The sequence below is a fragment of the Suncus etruscus genome, chromosome 5, assembly GCF_024139225.1.
Source record: "Suncus etruscus isolate mSunEtr1 chromosome 5, mSunEtr1.pri.cur, whole genome shotgun sequence".
NCBI lineage: Eukaryota > Metazoa > Chordata > Mammalia > Eulipotyphla > Soricidae > Suncus > Suncus etruscus.
Window position 1 is genome coordinate 46,135,662 of NC_064852.1, and position 19,070 is coordinate 46,154,731.

Sequence of the window (19,070 nt, forward strand, 5' to 3'; positions counted from 1 at the left end):
AAAAAGAAGGTATTAAACCTAGACATACACAGTCCAGTAGGATCACTGTGTGATCCAGGAAGTGGGGATGATTAGACAGGCAGACATGAAAGTTTCTGGCGCATTAATATCATTTGACTGGTAGGTTTGCAATAAAAATTCATCTTTTTTTATGTCTTTTAACTCTTACTAGACTTGATTCTTTTGAGTATAGAGGTCATGTATGATACTCTGCTAAGAGCATTACTTTGATGTTTGGCTGTTGTTTATTTTAGGTATGTTGTATATTAGTGGTACTTTTATATTTTATGGGTGAAAACTAATTTACAATGGCAAAACACTGAAAGAAAGAGTAAGTCTTGATAAATCGTTCTTGGTTTTCTTTCTCTTTCATACTCTTCCAATATTAAACCTGGATTTCTTCAGGTTCTGTCAAAACCATGTTGTATTATCCTCAAGGAAAGGAAAATTGCTTAAGTGTTGTAGTCTGGGACATATCAAATAAAAATGGTGGTAGTCTATTAAAGAAATGATTTCAAAACTATTATATATATATATATATATGTTTATAGTAACTTTTATATTGCAAATAGAGGCTGCTAATTAAAACCCGGACTCTAACAGTAACTAAATAAGACTTTACCCTGTAGGATCAAGTTATTTTTTACCCTTGAAACTAAGAATTGTCCCTGAAACACTCATCCTGGAGAATGAGCCTGATGAGTCACTGGCATCCTCAATAGTATGAGAAAGTAGGAAATGGGAGGAGGACATATAATACAGTGCTAGAGACTGAGCATGCCATGCTATTTTCCCCACCCAATGAAGGTATCTTTCCTCCTACCCCCAAATTACTAATTTCTTACAGATACTCTGAAATTCAGAATTTTGCCAACTCCCTTTTCTGTTCTATGGTGAGGTGTTACATTGAATGAAGCATATACTCGTAGACCTTGAGATGCTTTATAATCACTTTCCGTTTTATGTTTGAAGTGACTTATTGTGGTATTTTAAATCTCCCATTTTCCCATACAAGAGCTGAATGAATTAATAGTTGTCTAATGAATTCTTAGGTAACCTTGATTTGAGAAAATTGTTAAAAATATCACTACCTAAAGGTTGGACTAGATGGCATTCCCACCAGGAGTGGATTAGAGTTCCTTTCTCTCCACATCCCGCCAGCACCACTTGTTCTCATTCTTTGTGATGTGTGCTAATCTCTGTGGTGTGAAGTGGTACCTCATCGTTGTTTTGATTTGCATCTCCCTGACGATTAGTGATGTGGAGCATTTTTTCATGTCTTTCGGCCATTTGTATTTCTTGTTTGTCAAAGTGTCTGTCCATTTCTTCTCCCCATTTTTTGATAGGATTGGATTTTTTTTCTTGTAAATTTCTGTCAGTGCCTTGTATATTTTGGAGATTAGCCCTTTATCTGATGGGTATTGTGCCGTCTAGTTCAAACTTTATGGAAAGCGATATGGAGATTCCTCCAAAAACTGGAAATCAAGCTCCCATACGATCCAGCTATACCACTCCTAGGAATATACTCTAGCAACACAAAAATACAATACAAAAATCCCTTCCTTACATCTATATTCATTGCAGCACTATTTACTATAGCAGGACTCTGGAAACAACCAAGATACCCTTCAACAGATGAATGGCTAAAGAAACTGTGGTACATATATATACACAATGGAATATTATGCAGCTGTCAGGAGAGATGAAGTCATGACATTTTCCTATACATGGATGTACATGGAATCTATTATGCTGAAATAAGTCAGAGAGAGAGAGAAAGATGCAGAATGGTCTCACTCATCTATGGGTTTTATGAAAAATGAAAGACATTCTTGCAATAATAATTTTCAGACACAAAAGAGAGGAGGGCTGGAAGTTACAGCTCACCTCATGAAGCACACCACAAACAGGGATGCGTTTAGTTAGAGAAATAACTACATTGTGAACTATCCTAACAGTGCGAATGTATGAGGGAAATAGAAAGCCTATTTAGAGTACAGGCAGGGGTTGGGTGAGGAGGAGGGAGATTTGGGACACTGGTGATGGGGGTGGTGTTCTTTACATGACTGAAACCCAAACACAATCATGTATGTAATCAAGGTGTTTAAATAAAATATATATTAAAAAAGAAATAATGATTCTTATCAGCACAATTATGATGATAATAAGAAGAAAAGACTGACAAAAAATATTGCTACAATGTGAATGGACTTCAATTTCCACTGCACTAGCTTTTGTTTCAGGCAGAACTTTTTTTTTTTCTTTTTCACATTGGAATTATGCCTTTTATTTCAATCATGTTTTTAGGCAACTCGCTAGCAAATATCTTTCTGAATATTGAGAAATATTTACTTGCATGTGTATTTATAAAATTAGACTGGTTTTTACATAGTTATTTTCTAAATAGTCTGAACACTTTACTTTTAACATATTGAATTTGGGTCTAGTAAAATTTTTGTTAGAAATGTGAATAATTGAATAGTTTATTCTTCTAAAGGTAAATTTTCTGTTGATTATTTTTCCCTGTATCTATGTTATTTTTAATAGAATCGGAAAAATGATGAAGCTTCTTATGAAAAGATGTTGAAACTAAGACGAGAGTTTAGTAGAGCCATAACAATTTTGGAAATGATTAAGAGAAGAGAGAAAACAAAACGAGAATTACTGCACTTAACCTTAGAAGTTGTGGAAAAAAGGTAAATAAATAGTAGTATATTGTTAACAGTGATAATAAATATAAGTTGTGGAGGCAAACTAAATGGTAATATAACAAAATATGTGTTTTATCTGGTTTGCTGAACTGTCAAACAATTGAAATTGAAAATATAACAAAATCACTTTTTTGTGTTTTTTGTTTTTGGGCCACACCCAATGACACTCAAGGGTTACTCCTGGCTATGTGCTCAGAAATCACTCCTGGGTGGGGGGTGGGGGACCTTATGGGACGACGTGAATTGAACCCAGGTTTGTCCTGGGTCAGCTGCATACAAGGCATATGCCCTACTGCTGTGCTATCACTCCGGCCCCAACAAAATCACTTTTTGATACTGATTACAATTTTTATTAAGTCAAAATGTTATCAGTTTATATTGCAAATATAGAGGTATATTTTGAATATAGTCTAGCTCTTCTATAACACTATTTTTTGTAGAATCATTAAATTTTATTTATAAAAAGTTTGAAGGGTCAAAGAAATAGTACAGTGGGTAATGCACTTGCCTTGCACATGACCAACCCAGGTTCAATTTTGGTATCACATAAGTCCTTCATGCAGCTTCAGGAGTGATTCCTAATTCCTGAGCACAGAGCCAGGAGTAAATTTAAGCAGATAGATGTGGCCTAAAACCAAACAAACAAAAAGATAAGAGAAATTCAATTAATTCTTGTATTAAAATTTCTGTTTAACATTTAGTGGCAGTGAACACAATTTAATTTTTAGATAGAAAGCATTTTCTGTTTTAGTTTTTTTTTTTTTTTTTGAAAATGTATTCTCTTAAGTCATTTTTCTTGCATGAGAAGGTAGATTGAGCTAATAAATTAACAAAATTCAGTATATGCCTTACCTAAGTAGGACCATACCCCTTTTCCAATACTTGATAATAGAAAATAAATAAGGAGTTTGTCTTCTTTCAAAATCACCCAGAGATTTTGAGTGGGTTTTTATTTTCACTGAGTCTTAAATTTATATTCTTGCACATTTTCCTTTTAAGAATAACTTAATTGGGACCAAAGAGATACTTCATAGAGCTAACATGTGCTTTGAATGTAGGAGGCCTATATTTGATCTCTGTGTTATACAGTCTTCTGAGCACTGAACTGGGGAAGTAGCTTCAAGACTGCTTCGGTCTACTCAAGCACAGTTTAATTATTGAATTAATTTTGTTTCAATTAATTAAGTTATTAATGGTTTTTATTCTTTATATTTAAACTGTACAACATTTTCTTCTATTTCGTTGCTGTTTCAAGATATCATTTGGGAGACTATGGTGGTGAAATTCTTAATGAAGTGAAAATCAGTAGATCAGAAAAAGAAATATATGCCACTCCAGCAACTCTTCATAATGGAAATCATCACAAAGTTCAAGAATGTAAAACTAAGGTGAATATCCTCTGTGGGGAAGCATTTATGGTACAATGGATCAACAGTTACTGGTTTCTGCAGTTTTCTTAGTATAGTTTGATTAGGATAGAAAATAATAATTACTCGTTCTTGTTTTTTATGCAAGCTCTTTGCAGGAACTTTTACATACATATTGACTTCTGAATCTGTAGTAACAAACCTTTGAGATAGATTTTTACCCATTTGACTTCTAGATCATAGCAGATAGACTCAAGGTGCTTAAATCCAGGTATAACACCAAAGATCATATGCTTTCCACTGTGCTGTCTGCATCCTTAGTGAATAGGGATAATTAAAATTTCCTCATTGCAGCATATCCTGCTTCTGAGGCATAGTAGGCATCAAATCTGAAAATCTTTTATTACATCTCTTGAAAGTTCTTATTTTACCACGATTGCTAACATTACATTTACCATTACTGTCTTGGAAAATGTCCTTTAACTTTGGAATCAATGTTTTAGGAGTTAACACTTCAGAATGGGTCATTTACTTTAATCTCTTAGACTGAAAAGTAACTAACATTTTCTCATTCACTTGGTACATTAATAAAAGCAATTGTTTTCACTATCATCCCACAGACCAGTGCTGTTTACAGGTCTAAAAAGTTGAAAACCAAAAAGTTGAAAGTTGTGCTAAAGTATTCAAGTAAGAGATACAAAAATCAGTCATTTTTTTTTCTGGTTCTGGAGAGGTAACACAGCAATAGGGCGTTTGCCTTGCACGCAGCCTACCCAGGATGGACCTACGTTCGATTCCCGGCATCCCATATGGTTCCCCGAGCCTGCCAGGAGCGATTTCTGAGCACAGAACCAGGAGTAACTCCTGAGTGCTGCCGGGTGAGGCCCACCTCCCCACTCCCACACACACAAAAAAAAGACAGTCATTTTTTAAAAGCATTTTAAAGACCGTTGATTTACAAGAAGTGGTATCGATAGAAGTATGCAGACAGTAGAGCTTTGCTATGTACCAGAATTTTAAAAGTGACAGGATGTTTGTGGAAAATTCATCTTTTAAAAATGTGTACAGTGCTCAGTGTTTCATAGGCTTATTTTCAAAGGTCAAGGAAGAATGTGGAACAGGAAGACTCCTCTGTTCGACTCATCAAATTCAAATGTCATAGAGTTCTTATTAATCACAGGCATCTAGCCCACTTGATTCTCTGTAAATTACTATACTTGCCTCTGTAACAAGAAATCTTATCAGTGCAATATTACTTTTATAAGTTTTTAATTCATTTATATAAAGCAGTGCTCTTTGTAGCTTTATGATTTGCAAGCATGAAATAATGGAAATATCACCTCAATTTACCTATAATTAGTCTTTAAAGTCTACATTGACCTAAGAATATTCATCTCTAAGAATAAAATCTTTATAGTAGTCTGCTTAAATTCAAATTTTGAAAATAATATTACATTCATTGTTGCTCTGTCCCATTACGACTAATTATATTTACTTTGTCACATCCCATTCTGAAATATATGTTGTCTCTAAGAACTGACATCATCCTTTCGTTGTAGCTATCTATAACCATTGTTAGAGTAGGCTACATGTACTAAAAAAAATTGATTCTTAAACATTATCTTTGTGTTACTTTTTTTATCCTAGAGTAGTTATTAACAAAAATCTGGACTAAAAGGGAAAAAGAAGTAACTTCCTAAATATTTTTACTCTTCTATAGTTTGTACTTTGGTGCTTAGCATAGTCATTTCCAAATGTTTTTAAGTGGCATATCTCTATTTATGAAAGGGAGTGCCAGTATTTCTGCTGGGTGCCCTCAAGTACCATCACAGAACCCTGAGGTACTTAAAAAATAATTGGACTACTGTAGTTAAGGCAGCAATTATTCTAAAATCTAAAGGTTTTTCAACTTAGTTAATAAGCTTATTTTTATCAAAAATATTGCCACCCATGGATATTTTCTAAAATTAGAAATAAGTGTAGAAATGATTTCATAATCTGGTTCAACTGCTTTTTAAATTCTTATTTAATAATTAGTGTCGTGAATTTAAATAAAATTAAAATTACTTTTTAAATGTTAGAGTGCCAGTATTGTAATGTTTTAAAAATAAAATCACTGATAGGGACTAGTTGGTAGGGTGTTTGCCTTGCACATGGCTGACCCAGGTTCAATCCTTAGCATCCTATATGGTCCTCGGAGCCTGCCAGATGTATTTCCTAAGTGCAGAGCCAGGAGTAACTTTTGAGCACTACCTGGCATGGCCCAAAAACCAGAAACAAATGGAAAAAAGAAAACCACTGACATCATCATTTAAATATTAATAAAAAAGTATTATTTTTAAAAAACATAAACCTAACTTATAAAAAGTAAAGCATTTTTCAGTTTAAAATCACTTTTTTTAAACATACTAAATACAGTAAATAAAATCACTTCCTGGGTCAAAATGTTTGTTTTCAAAGAGCAGTCTAGTTTTTCATGATTTCTAAAATGATTTTCATTTCTTCCTTTTGGGGGAAAATCGTCATGTAAACAGCATCCTCATCATTTGTCTTTGAAAGAAGAGGCTTCTGATGTGGTTCGTCAAAAGAAGAAGTACCCAAAGAAGCCTAAAGCAGAGGCTTTGGTAACATCTCAGCAATCCACTCCTGAGACATTGCCTGTGATCAATAAGAGTGACATTAAGCAATATGACTTTCACAGCTCAGATGAAGATGAATTTCCACAGGTGCTTGTTTTAAAACTACTTTAACGACATTTCCTTCTAGTCTTGTGTGTTGGTATATTATAAAACAATAATTGACATTTTAGGATCTTGATTATTTACCCAATGTTGCTGCATAAGCATTGTTCATATCATATACCTACCTACCGAAATGATACTTGCTTTTTGTGATATTTTTTTATCATTTACATGGAATTTTTTCTATTGTCGGGCATTTATTTAGTTAGATGATTTTTAGTTTTCCATTTTATCCAAGATCAGCCTCTTTATATTTAATATATACTATTAGGAAATCAGGTTATTAGTATATATTTACCAGTATATCTTATGACACAGTTACATATACCAGGAAGTTTTATAAATATGCTCCACCATACGTAAAGTTGTGTTTCACAACTTTTCCGTATATACTAAGTTGTTTGGCAGTAGGTACTTGATTCCAAAGAAGATCTAAAACTGTTCAAGTTTAAATTTTAAAAAATGTATTAGTTTATATTGCCATTTTCTGCTTAAAATTTGTACCTGGGTTAAAGAGATAATGTGGGAATTATGTTTCTTGCTTTACTTATTGCCAACCCTCTTATTCCTGGGCCCTTATGGTCCTTGTGCATCACTATGTATATGCCTCCCAAATCCAAATAGGTAAATGAAATAGATCATTTTACTACCGTAGTGGCTCTGGCACCTCACAGCCTGAACAGCACTTTGTTCTGTTAACCTAGCAAGGAACTAGTAGCTAACTTGTTTTGCCAAGAATCACCAGGAGAAAGATTACCTGAGCACCCCATAAAGAAATACATACATACATACATACATACATACATACATACATACATACATACATAATTTTTTTTCCTTCTGCTTTTTGGGTTTTGGCTACAGCTTTCATATTTGATTCCTATCTCAGTGCTCAGGACTTGCTCCTGGCAGTGCTGAGGGGAGTGTCCTATTCTGGTATCAAAACTGGGGCTCCTGCATGCAAAGCATGTGCTCCAGACATTAAGCTGTTTCCCTAGTACTAAAATTTAAGCTTTAAATTTTTAATTTTTAATTAAATATTTAATCATATATAACAGAGGTTGCAATTTTTTGTAATTACAATATTATAACCTCTTTTTAAAAAACATTTGCTTGGGGCCTGAGAGATAGTGTGGAGATAGGGTGTTTGCCTTGCATGCAGGACGGTGGTTCGAATCCCGGCATCCCATTTGGTTCCCTGAGCCTGCCAGGGTTGATTTCTGAGAGTGGAGCCAGGAGTGGCCCCTGAGCACTGCCGGGTGTGACCCAAAAACAAACAAACAAAAAAAAAATTTGCTTGTGTTAAAGGATTGATTTAAAAAGGATTGTTCAGCACCTTGTTCAGCTGTTCCATAACATTTTATATGGTATAGCTAACCTAAAGAGAATTCTATACCAAACATGTTTTATTATATTTTAACTATTAGACATAGTGTTTTACAAAACATATTTTCAAAAAACATCATGGGATCTGATAGGTAGTGCAGGATTTAAGACACTTGCATTTGACACAGTGGGCTCTAGACACATTGAAACAACATCAGGAGTAAAACTAAGTAAGCACAGAGCCAGGAGTAAGCACTAAGTGCCACTGGTTATAGTCCAAAATAATTTAAAAAAAAAAAAAAAACTCAGGTTTAGAAGCAAAGGTTGTTTTGTTTTGTTTTATTTTTGGGCCACACCCGGTAACGCTCGGGTTCCTCCTGGCTATGCACTCAGAAGTCGCTCTGGCTTGGGGGACCATATGGGACGCCAGGGGATCGATCCGCGGTCCGTCCAAGGCTAGCGCAGGCAAGGCAGGCACCTTACCTCTAGCGCCACCACCCAGCCCCTTTTTTTGTTTTGTTTTGTTTTAGAAGCAAAGGTTGTTTATAAAACACTTTATTGTCATAAATATTTAAAATCTATGGTTTATATAAGGTGTTCCCCCTTTCACTGGATTATATTGTTTTTACACTTACACTGATTTATTTTTTTCCCTGAATAATACTTTAGATTTGTTCCCCCTTTCACTGGATTATATTGTTTTTACACTTACACTGATTTATTTTTTTCCCTGAATAATACTTTAGATTTGTTTACGATTTAATATTTTTGTTTAAATTTTATTATTCTGTATATTATTTAGAAGTACTCATTAAGTTAGTCATGTTTGTCAAGATTCAGGAAGCACATCGAATAACATGGAACATTAATTAGATGTTAGAAAATAAGGGAAGTAGTATCATAATTGTTTTCCAGACAGAAATCTAGGGAAGAGCTTTAGACACAGAAAACTATATATTAGAGGGAACTATTGAAGCAGTGCAGGAAGGGAAGAGAAATTGAACAGAATGAAGCTTGGAATGACAGCCATGTGGCAAATGTCCTCTACACTTAAATACTGAGAAATTATTAAAGAATTAGGAATATAATATGATTGGATAACTGGATATACAATAACTATATGTATTGATGGAACTAATGAGAATCTATAAAGTTTTGTTTGCATTCCTGGCCCTTTAAAGAATAATAACTTGGGATACTATGACACAGAGAAACTTTTCTTTATTGCTGGAATAAGATCATTTAACCTGATAGGAAAAACCCAGTATACTGTAAAATATTCCTCATGCTATAAAAAATCTTTACTTCTGTTCTAAACTCATATTTTTTTTCATATGTCTGAGTCCTAGTCACATAAATATTAATGGTTTCTCCATTATTGTTAGCGTAAAAAGAAAGCAGTTACTTGGTTGGACATCAGTTAGCTATAGCACAGTGTAGTTAAGATTTATTATTTTAAAAATGTGCTTTAGGGCCCGGAGAGATAGCACAGCGGTGTTTGCCTTGCAAGCAGCCGATCCAGGACCTAAGGTGGTTGGTTTGAATCCCAGTGTCCCATATGGTCCCCCGTGCCTGCCAGGAGCTATTTCTGAGCAGACAGCCAGGAGTAACCTCTGAGCACCACCGGGTGTGGCCCAATAAACAAAACAAAACAAAAAAATGTGCTTTAAACAGATTTTAAGCAAGCATACCCAAGTGATTTGCAGTAAAGTAAAACTATCTTGTTTTACTGTTAAACCCTATCTTGTTTGTTCTTTTTCTGATTCTTCGAAAATTCGCTCTTCTTGCATCTCCTGCTAGACCCCAGAATTCACTTTTAGGAAACATTGGTAAAGAAGTGTTAGTACATTTTATGCAAAAACTTCTGAGACTTTGTGGCATGTTTTATATGTATTTTTAATAGACAATTTGCAAAGGAACAATGCATAAAATTTGCATTTGGGATTGTTTTCAAATTTCTGATTTGGGGCTTATTTCCCAGCCCAGCTTACTCTATTTGTGTTTCTTCCATAGAGTTGGAGGTATATTGCCCGTTAGACAATTCTTTCATTCTTTCTGAATGAACCTGCTCAATAGTGATTACCATAGTATGGAAATAATATGGAAAAATTAGTTTTCTTTACAATAACAAGGGATTTGAGGGATTCAAAAATGTTTAAGTTGGGCCTTCAGCCCCTGAGAATCATCAGTGTGGCCTCAGGAAAAAAAAACTTGTACATTAGTATATTAAACTAGCACTGTCAGAAAAAGATGTGATCAAAATCGAAAAAATTGACAAATCTAAATCACAACTCTAGGACTGGCGAAGGTGGCGTAATAGGCTGGACTATGTTGCATAAAGTTACACTGGCTTCAGTTCCAAGTAACACTTGGATCCATGAGCATTATTGCACTGAGAGTAGTCCCCAAGCACTGCAGAATGAGGCCCAAAAACAAAACAAAAATCCAAAACTAAGGGGTGGGGCATAGTTGTTTGATATAAGAATTATAAAAACAATATTACTTTCCTACCCTATCAGTATAGTTGCATATCTTTTCATTTGGTGTTTCCTCTCAGTTGTCTACTCAAATTATATATAAATCCTTTTGGCCCAATACCTTATGGCTCCAAGCAGAATGCTGTATAGTATGGTGAGACCTTTTTGAAAGACTTTGTTTATTATATGCTTGTCATTTCTCTCAGTACCTACTATACTTTTATTCGCATCATCTTTCCTCTTATAGTTTTCTACTTAGAAAAGGATAACACTTTTTTAACCTTATTTTTATTATAATTTCTTTTTAATTGAGTGTGGAGGAAAGAAGGGATCCTACATTAAGTAAAATGTGTTTGACCTTTGTGGCTTATTTGGAGGGGCTACTTGTATGCATTTTCCTTTTTTTCCTATTTTTCCATTTTTTTTGAGACATTTGTTAGCGAAATAAATTTAATTATAAAAATAAGCTATTAATACAATTAAGAAGTCTTCTGAGGATGTGACTCAGTACTTGCCTTACATGTGTGGGTTTGATATCTACCACTGCAAAAAATTATATATATATATATATATAAGTTAAAGCATAAGTCTTATTTTGAAGTATATATGATCAACATAAGACATTTATGTTGTAAAAGTGGTCTGTAGTATTTTATAAAAACAATGACTCTTGGAGCCGGAGCGATAGTGCAGCGGTAAGGAGTTTGCCTTGCACACGGCTGACCCAAGCCAGGAGTGATCCTTGAGCATCACCAGGTGTGGCCCAAAAACCAAATAAAAATAAAAATAAAAAGACTTTGTAAATCACATACATGTTCAGAAGCAAACATATTGTATGTACTTAACTGGAAAAACTTAAAAATGATCATTTATGGCTGGAGAGAATACAATGATTGTAGTGCTGGTCTTGTACACAACCAGCTCTCTTTTGTTTGTACTGCACTTGATCTACTAAGCACCACAGAAAAGTGTCTTCCAAGCACAGAGCCAGGAGTAAAATAAAATTATTACTTAATTTGTTTTTTTGGAGGGAAGGGGCCACATCTGAGTACCACCAGATATGATTCCTTCCCTCAAAAATAAAAATATTTTTAAGGGTTGGGGGCATAATCTCAAAGGGCTTGGGTGAAATCTCAGACATCTGGCTAAGAGCCCTAAGAACAACTTGAGTATACCTCAAAAACCAATAATAATAATAACAAAAATGTTATTAGTCTTCAAATGTTTGAGGGCCTTTTGGTAGGTAAGATTAGAATGATTTAAGGATTGTCAGCAAATTCTTATTTTAAAGTGTTACAAAGATTGTTGACTTCTAATAACTTCAAAATCGGTTGCCTTGTGCCTCTTTTTTAGGTTCCGTCCCCAGTATCAGAACCCGAAGAAGAAAATGATCCTGATGGTCCCTGTGCTTTCAGGAGGCGGGCAGGATGCCAGTATTATGCTGTAAGAACTTTATTTTTTGTGGTGTTTTTGTGAACAGGAATGAACAGGTAACTCATGTCAAGGTGACTTAGTCTTGATCTAAAAATGGGAAGTAGTCCATCAGTATTTTTTATTTAATATCACCTATGCTGATGACAGGAGATGGTCAAAGACACTAAGACATTTCAGAAGATAGGAGTCCATTACTCTGAATAATTTCTCATATTAAGTGAAGCTGAGCTTCACTTTGGGCTCTAACTATCACCCAGCAATTAGAATTTCTTAGACTGCCCCTAGAGTAGAAGCCCAGGATTTTTCATTGTATCTCAGGTAGCTGGTTTTTTCTTAATTTACTGTTAAATAAGCTAGCTTATGCATACATACCTAGTACATATCAAATAATAAAGAAATCATGTTTAAATGTCATTCAAGCAGTAATTTTATCTAATAATTATATTCTAATTTTTGACACTTAAAAATGACATTGTACCATTGAGTTGGGTTTTGACACAGCATTATATTAAGGAATGATCCTTATTCCAAAATATTACAGTTTTCAGATAAGGTCCAAGTACCTAATTATGAGGACATACACACACACACACACACACACACACACACACACACACACACACTCTTAATTATGAAGATGGACACACACACACCTTGTGGAGACTTTTGGTCCACTACCTTATTGTAAACATATATGTGTGTATATATATATATGTGTGTGTGTGTGTGTGTGTGTGTGTGTGTGTGTGTGTGTGTGTGCACATACATTTGTAATTTTAGAACGTGTAGTTAAAGTAAGAAGTTGCTTGTTGGTGCCAAAGCGATGGCGCAGCGGTAGGGCGTTTGCCTTGCATGCGGCTGACCCAGGACAGACCTGGGTTTGATCTCAGAGTCCCAAGCCAGGAGTGATTTCTGAGTGCATAGCTAGGAGTAACCCCCTGAGCATCACTGGGTGTGGTCCAAAAATCAATTAAAAAAGTGGTTTGCAAGTTATACTGATGGGAGGGGGGAAATTATGCTGGTCACAAGCAGAAAGATAAAATGGAACGATGGCAAAGAAATGGATTGTGTGTTCTTAAAAGAGACTATGTCAGTTTGACCCATACATGCTTTCTTGAAGTAGAACTTTCAGTTTCAAAAAAAGTCCTTCTGTTTTCTGTTTCTTTAGTTTCTCTCATATATTAAAAGCCATATTATTATTTAAGGTTTATTTCTTTTGAAACATCTAAATGGGACCAGAGATGGAGCAGTACAGCACATGCTTTTGCATGTATCAGGTCCTGTGTTTGATTCCCAACACCCAAAAGATAAAAATAATAAAACACAAAAGTACCCTAAATGTATCTATATTTATAAATTAAATTCACTTTGAATTATTTTGGTGCATGAACCGTTGATTCCATTTTATACGAATTTACCTCTTCAATGTCATTCAAGCTCAATTTTACCGTTTATACCTGAATTTTATTTCATTTATTTTGGGACTACTGGGATGGGGGATACTCAGTGGTGTTCAAGCTACTTTGATCTCTTCTTCAGGAGACTAGGTGATACTGGAGTTCCAGCCTGGGATCCCTGTATACAAAGCACACACCCAGCATGTTGAACTGTCTCTAGCCCTGTTCCTTAACTTTACTTGTTGTCGTTAAAGCAACAGTTATTTTTATCATGATTTAAATTTTTTTTTATTTTATATTGACACTATAGGTTTTAATGATTTTTTTTCCTTTCTCTGTAGCCTCGTTTGGACCAAGCTAATCATTCTTTTGAAAATCCAGAATTGGCAGATTTGGATAAGTTGAGATATAGGCATTGCCTTACAACACTCACAGTACCAAGAAGATGTATAGGATTTGCAAGAAGGCGAATTGGTAGAGGTGGAAGGTAAACATACCTCTTCTTGGTTTTTTTTGTTTGTTTTATTTCGTTTCTTCTGGGTGATACTGAGTTTTATATTGTATTTCAGGGTCATAATGGACCGAATATCAACAGAACATGATCCAGTCCTAAAACAGATAGATCCTGAAATGCTGAATAGTTCTTCAAGTTCTTCCCAAACTAGAGACTTACCTTCTAATTTCTCTCGGACCAATGCTTCCAGTAAACATTTTGAAAATAGACTGTCCCTTCCTGAAATATTAAGCAATATAAGATCATGTCGACTACAGTGTTTCCAACCGAGACTACTAAATTTACAGGACAGTGATAGTGAAGAATGTACCTCAAGAAAACCAGGGCAGACTGTGAACAATAAAAGAGTTTCTGCAGCTTCTGTAGCTTTCTTGAACACCAGCAAGAACGGCATATCAGGTAAGCTGTCGTGTTGTTGAAAATGCATCCTGATCATTCTTTTGTCTTAATTTTTATTATTTACTAAATAAATTCTCAGTAAATTCTGAACATTTCCATGAGGGAAAGGAATTTAATATAAATATTTTTTCACAACATAAGAAATCTCCTTTGTGATTCTTATTTAACCCTGTTGTCCTAACTGCTATCAAAATACTGACTGATATGTTTAATGCATATGCCTGGTGTGTAAATACATAGAGTACATATATTTTCTCCATGGACAAGTGATTGGAAGCCTCTGTGCGATCAGTATAGAGCAATAATATATGCAATATTACTCTTTGAGAGTACCATTTAATGCTTTCTTTGTAAAAATGTATACTGTAAATAATGTGTGCTTTTGGGAGAATCTAAAAACAATTTTAATACTTTTGGTTACTTTATCACATATTTATACGTGAGCTTAATTTATAATTTGGTAGTGTTTTTCGTGAAAATAATGTAGCGATTCCAGTGACAAAAGATGTGATTTAGTATACTTTTAATATCTTTAGTATGTAAAACATGTATTTGTAAATTATTTTTTGGATATACATTTTGTATGTGAAATTGAATTTCTTTATCCTGATTTTAAATCATTTTAGCTTAAAATTTTATTAGTAGTTTTCAGTCTTTTTTAGTCATGGAACTGCTTATTTTTAAGCTTTGAATTAACATTTACCTATTTAAAGGCTGTAATGGAAAATTGAATTTGTTTGAATGATTGGAAGTCGGCATATTACTTAATTTTCTCCTAAACAAACTTGGGATTATATAAAATCTTCATGAGTCTTTGAAATTTAATGAGCTTTTGAGGCCAGATGGGTAAATAGTAAATATGATTTTAGTTATCTCAGAAATCTAAAGATAGGAAGTTAATTTGAATTATTTAATAGAATTCTGATGCCAAAAAAACACATGAAATACTTTTACCAAAAAGGAAGCTTCAAAAACTTATCATGTAACAGACAGGTACTTACAGTTATATTTGACTGTACACAGAGCTTCTTTTTGTCAGTAATTATCATTACCTTTCTGCCAGGTTATGTTCCTTCATAAGCATAAACTTCTAATCTCTTTACCTGATTTTTTTCAGGTAATACTTGTTGTATATGCTATTATATAATACCTGTACTCTATTGATTGACACAATATAACTTTAGGTAACAATAGTTTCATGATTATCATATAATTATATGTTAATACCATGCTTTCACTTTAAATAGGATGAACATTTCTTTTTTTGTTTGTTTGTATTTTGGGTCACACACAGCAGTGCTCAGGGATTACTCCTGGCTCTATGCTCAGAAATCGCTCCTAGCAGGCTCAGGGGACCATATGGGATGCCGGGATTTGAACCACCCACCTTCTGTATGCAAGGCAATTGCCTTACTTCCATGCTATCTCCTATCTCTCCGGCCCCAGAATGAACATTTCAGTGTTACCTTAGAGACACAAGATATTCCTAAGGAATTTAAATCACAAGTGGATAACATTAATATCAAAGATTTCTTAAATTTTATCTTTTCCTTTACCATTCAAAAACAAAAACATTTTGGCTTATATAATTTTTTTTTTTTTTTTTTTTTTTGGTTTTTGGGCCACACCCTGTGACGCTCAGGGGTTACTCCTGGCTATGCGCTCAGAAGTTGCTCCTGGCTTCTTGGGGGACCATATGGGAAGCCGGGGGATCGAACCGCGGTCCGTCCTAGGCTAGCGCAAGCAAGGCAGGCACCTTACCTCCAGCGCCACCGCCCGGCCCCAGGCTTATATAATTTTTTATTGGTCTTGAGTTCCCACTGTGATATCATTCCTTTATTTTCTTAAAATATTTCAAAACTTAGTTTAGGGGCTAGAGAAATATTTCATGAATTAAGCTACTTGCTTTTCATGCACAGTTCTATTTTGGTATCATATGAGCTTGTAAAACACCACCAAGTGTATCCCCATCCTCTCCCAAAATATGTGGCTTCAATAAATGGAATAACTAATTTGGGCTTCAATAACATAGACAGCTTCACTGCATAGTGGCTTTAATAACTAGAATAGGGGCCGGGGAGATAGCATGGAGGTAGGGCATTTGCCTCGCATGCAGAAGGATGGTGGTTTGAATCCCAGCATCTCATATGGTCCCCCAAACCTGCCAGGAGTGATTTCTGAGCATAGAGCCAGGAGTAATCCCTGAGCGCTGCCGGGTGTGACCCCCAAAAAATAAATAACTAGAATAACTAAAACGTCAATAACATAGTAACGTCAAACTTCCAACAATCAGTAACATCAGCTAAGTATTTGAAAGACTCAACTTTAAAAAAAAATTATTAGGACCCAGAGAGATAGCACAGCAGCATTTGCCTTGCAAGCAGCCGATCCAGGACCAAAGGTGGTTGGTTTGAATCCCGGTGTCCCATATGGTCCCCCGTGCCTGCCGGGAGCTATTTCTGAGCAGACAGCCAGGAGTAACCCCTGAGCACCGCCGGGTGTGGCCCAAAAACCAAAAAAAAAAAAAAAAATTATTATGTAATATATTTATGTAATTTAGCTAACTAATGTAGCTTAGTTGTTGATTAAGCTTTGAAAGTTTACGATTGTTTCTTTTTTTTTGTTCCACAAGCAGTACTCAGGACTTATTCCTGGCACTCCACCCAGGGGATACTTCTGAATAGGACTCAGGACCAGATGTGGTACTAGGGGTTGAATCTGGATATGCATAAAGCAACCTAATCTCTCTACCCACTGCAGTACATTGCTTTGGCCCAGAATACTTTTTTTTAAATACTAGGCATGAATATAGTTACATAATGGAACACTTTTTTTATTTTATTTTATTGAGACCATTGTGAATTACAAGTCCTTCATAGTTGAATTTCAGGCATATAGTGACAGTGACTTTGGGCTATTCCCACCACCAGTGTTGACCTCCCTCCACCAAAGTTCCCAGCATGCATCCCATACCTCCACCCTTAGCCCACTGGTTTATCAGTGTAACAGATCCATTTGTGTATAGCTTGTTATAGTTTGGGTCTCTTGATTCTGTTGTCATGACTTTGGCTTGGGTATTTAGTTCTGACCTCCCCCGCCCCCCCATCTCCTTTTTTTTTTTCCTTTTCTCAGTTTGTACAAAGATGTAGAAATATGAGGTAAACCAAGTAATTCATGTCCCAAGGTTCATGAAAAATGCTGGAGCGCCAATCTAGAAGATATAAAATTTTAGGGGTGGGGCAGGTGTGGCAGATTAGTTTTGTTTTGTTTTGCATAGACACAGCAAACGTTGGAGAAATTAGAAAGGAAAATACCCTTGGCCTATAAAAACAGGGTCTCTATCCATAAAGTATACATCGTAAGACTGACTACAGGGGCCGGAGAGATAGCACTGCGGTGTTTGCCTTGCAAGCAGCCGACCCAGGACCTAAGGTTATTGGTTCGAATCCTGGCATCCCATATGGTTCCCCGTGCCTGCCAGGGGCTATTTCTGAGCAGATAGCCAGGAGTAACCCCTGAACACTGCCAGGTATGGCCCAAAAAACAAACAAAAAGACTGACTACAGACTCTGTGCATTCTAATTGTCCAGCCCAAAGGTCTTTCTTCATGGTCCCAGGAAAAGTTCTACTCAGTCGTGGTTTTTACAGTCAGGCTTCTGTAATTAGAGATCTTGGTTTTTGCACAGATCCTATGTTGAAGTTGGGAGTGTCAAAAGCGTCTTTTGATTTCATTTCACTGCTAGGTGCCAAGGCAGGGAAATCTGCCCTTAGAGCAAATTGTTGCTGTTTCCTCATCATGAGGGTGTGATATGAACCTACCCTGGAGCAAGTTAGTGCCAGAGTAGCATTAGGGCCTCCCCCAGGGGAGTGTGATTCCTGGTGCAGTTCCAGAAAACACCAGTTCCTAGGATGGGATCCTGGGTTTGAGGTTGGACGGTCGATATCTGATCAACAGAGGCTTAAGTTAAGTCCCCATGACAAATGTTCAGGGTGAAAGGCTCCCCTGCACTAAAAGATGTATGAGTTCTTATCCCTATTAGATAAGAACTTCTTTCTATATGTAAGAGTTTCCCCATTTTAGTGTGCCTATGCAAAAAGAAGCAATGCCATATGATACAACTAGTGCATATGGGGGTAAAATAACAAGCTGAACTATCTCTATAACCTGTTTCTTTTTTTTTTTAATTATGAGAACAAAGATGCAAAGAAAGAGGACAAGGTAAAGTTACAGTGGAAGGACAATCACCCATAACATAATTCTCAGAAGAAGTCCCCTTGCTGATATCTTAACTTTGAACTTTCAGTCAAAGAACAATAAAACAGAATCCATGTACAATTACTTTGTCCCTCAAGTCCCCAGATTGTAACACATTATAATATTTCTTAACAGCACACAAGGCAATCTAAAGCCATAAAACTTACGTAACTCCTTAAACATTAGAGGCATAGTATTTTTTACATTTCCATGTACATGCATATTAGCTTAAGTTAACCTCAAATTTTAAGTGTTTTTTTTTTTAAGGATTAGAGTCAAAGGAGCACAGTAAAAACGGTGTTAGAGTGGCAATTGTTGTTTGCATAGGCCCACCAAAATATGAGGGGCATGGAAAGAAATAACCTTGGCCTAAATACAAAGAGACCCTACCCCTGAAGTTTCCTGGCATAAGACCAACTCTAGGCTCCAGGCAAGTTAGATCATCCAAT

At 35.5% G+C, this 19,070-nt stretch overlaps 1 protein-coding gene across 2 annotated transcripts in view; it reads left to right on the plus strand.

Moving 5' to 3' along the window:
- Nucleotides 1-19,070, plus strand: part of EPC2 (enhancer of polycomb homolog 2) — a 113,552-nt gene that overhangs the window by 80,500 nt on the left and 13,982 nt on the right. For both annotated transcript variants that reach the window (XM_049772996.1, XM_049772997.1), the window contains exons 5-10: nt 2,548-2,696; nt 3,967-4,099; nt 6,613-6,804; nt 11,976-12,065; nt 13,795-13,940; nt 14,023-14,366. In XM_049772996.1, coding sequence (XP_049628953.1) covers nt 2,548-2,696; nt 3,967-4,099; nt 6,613-6,804; nt 11,976-12,065; nt 13,795-13,940; nt 14,023-14,366 — 1,054 coding nt within the window. The remainder of the gene's footprint in view (nt 1-2,547; nt 2,697-3,966; nt 4,100-6,612; nt 6,805-11,975; nt 12,066-13,794; nt 13,941-14,022; nt 14,367-19,070) is intronic.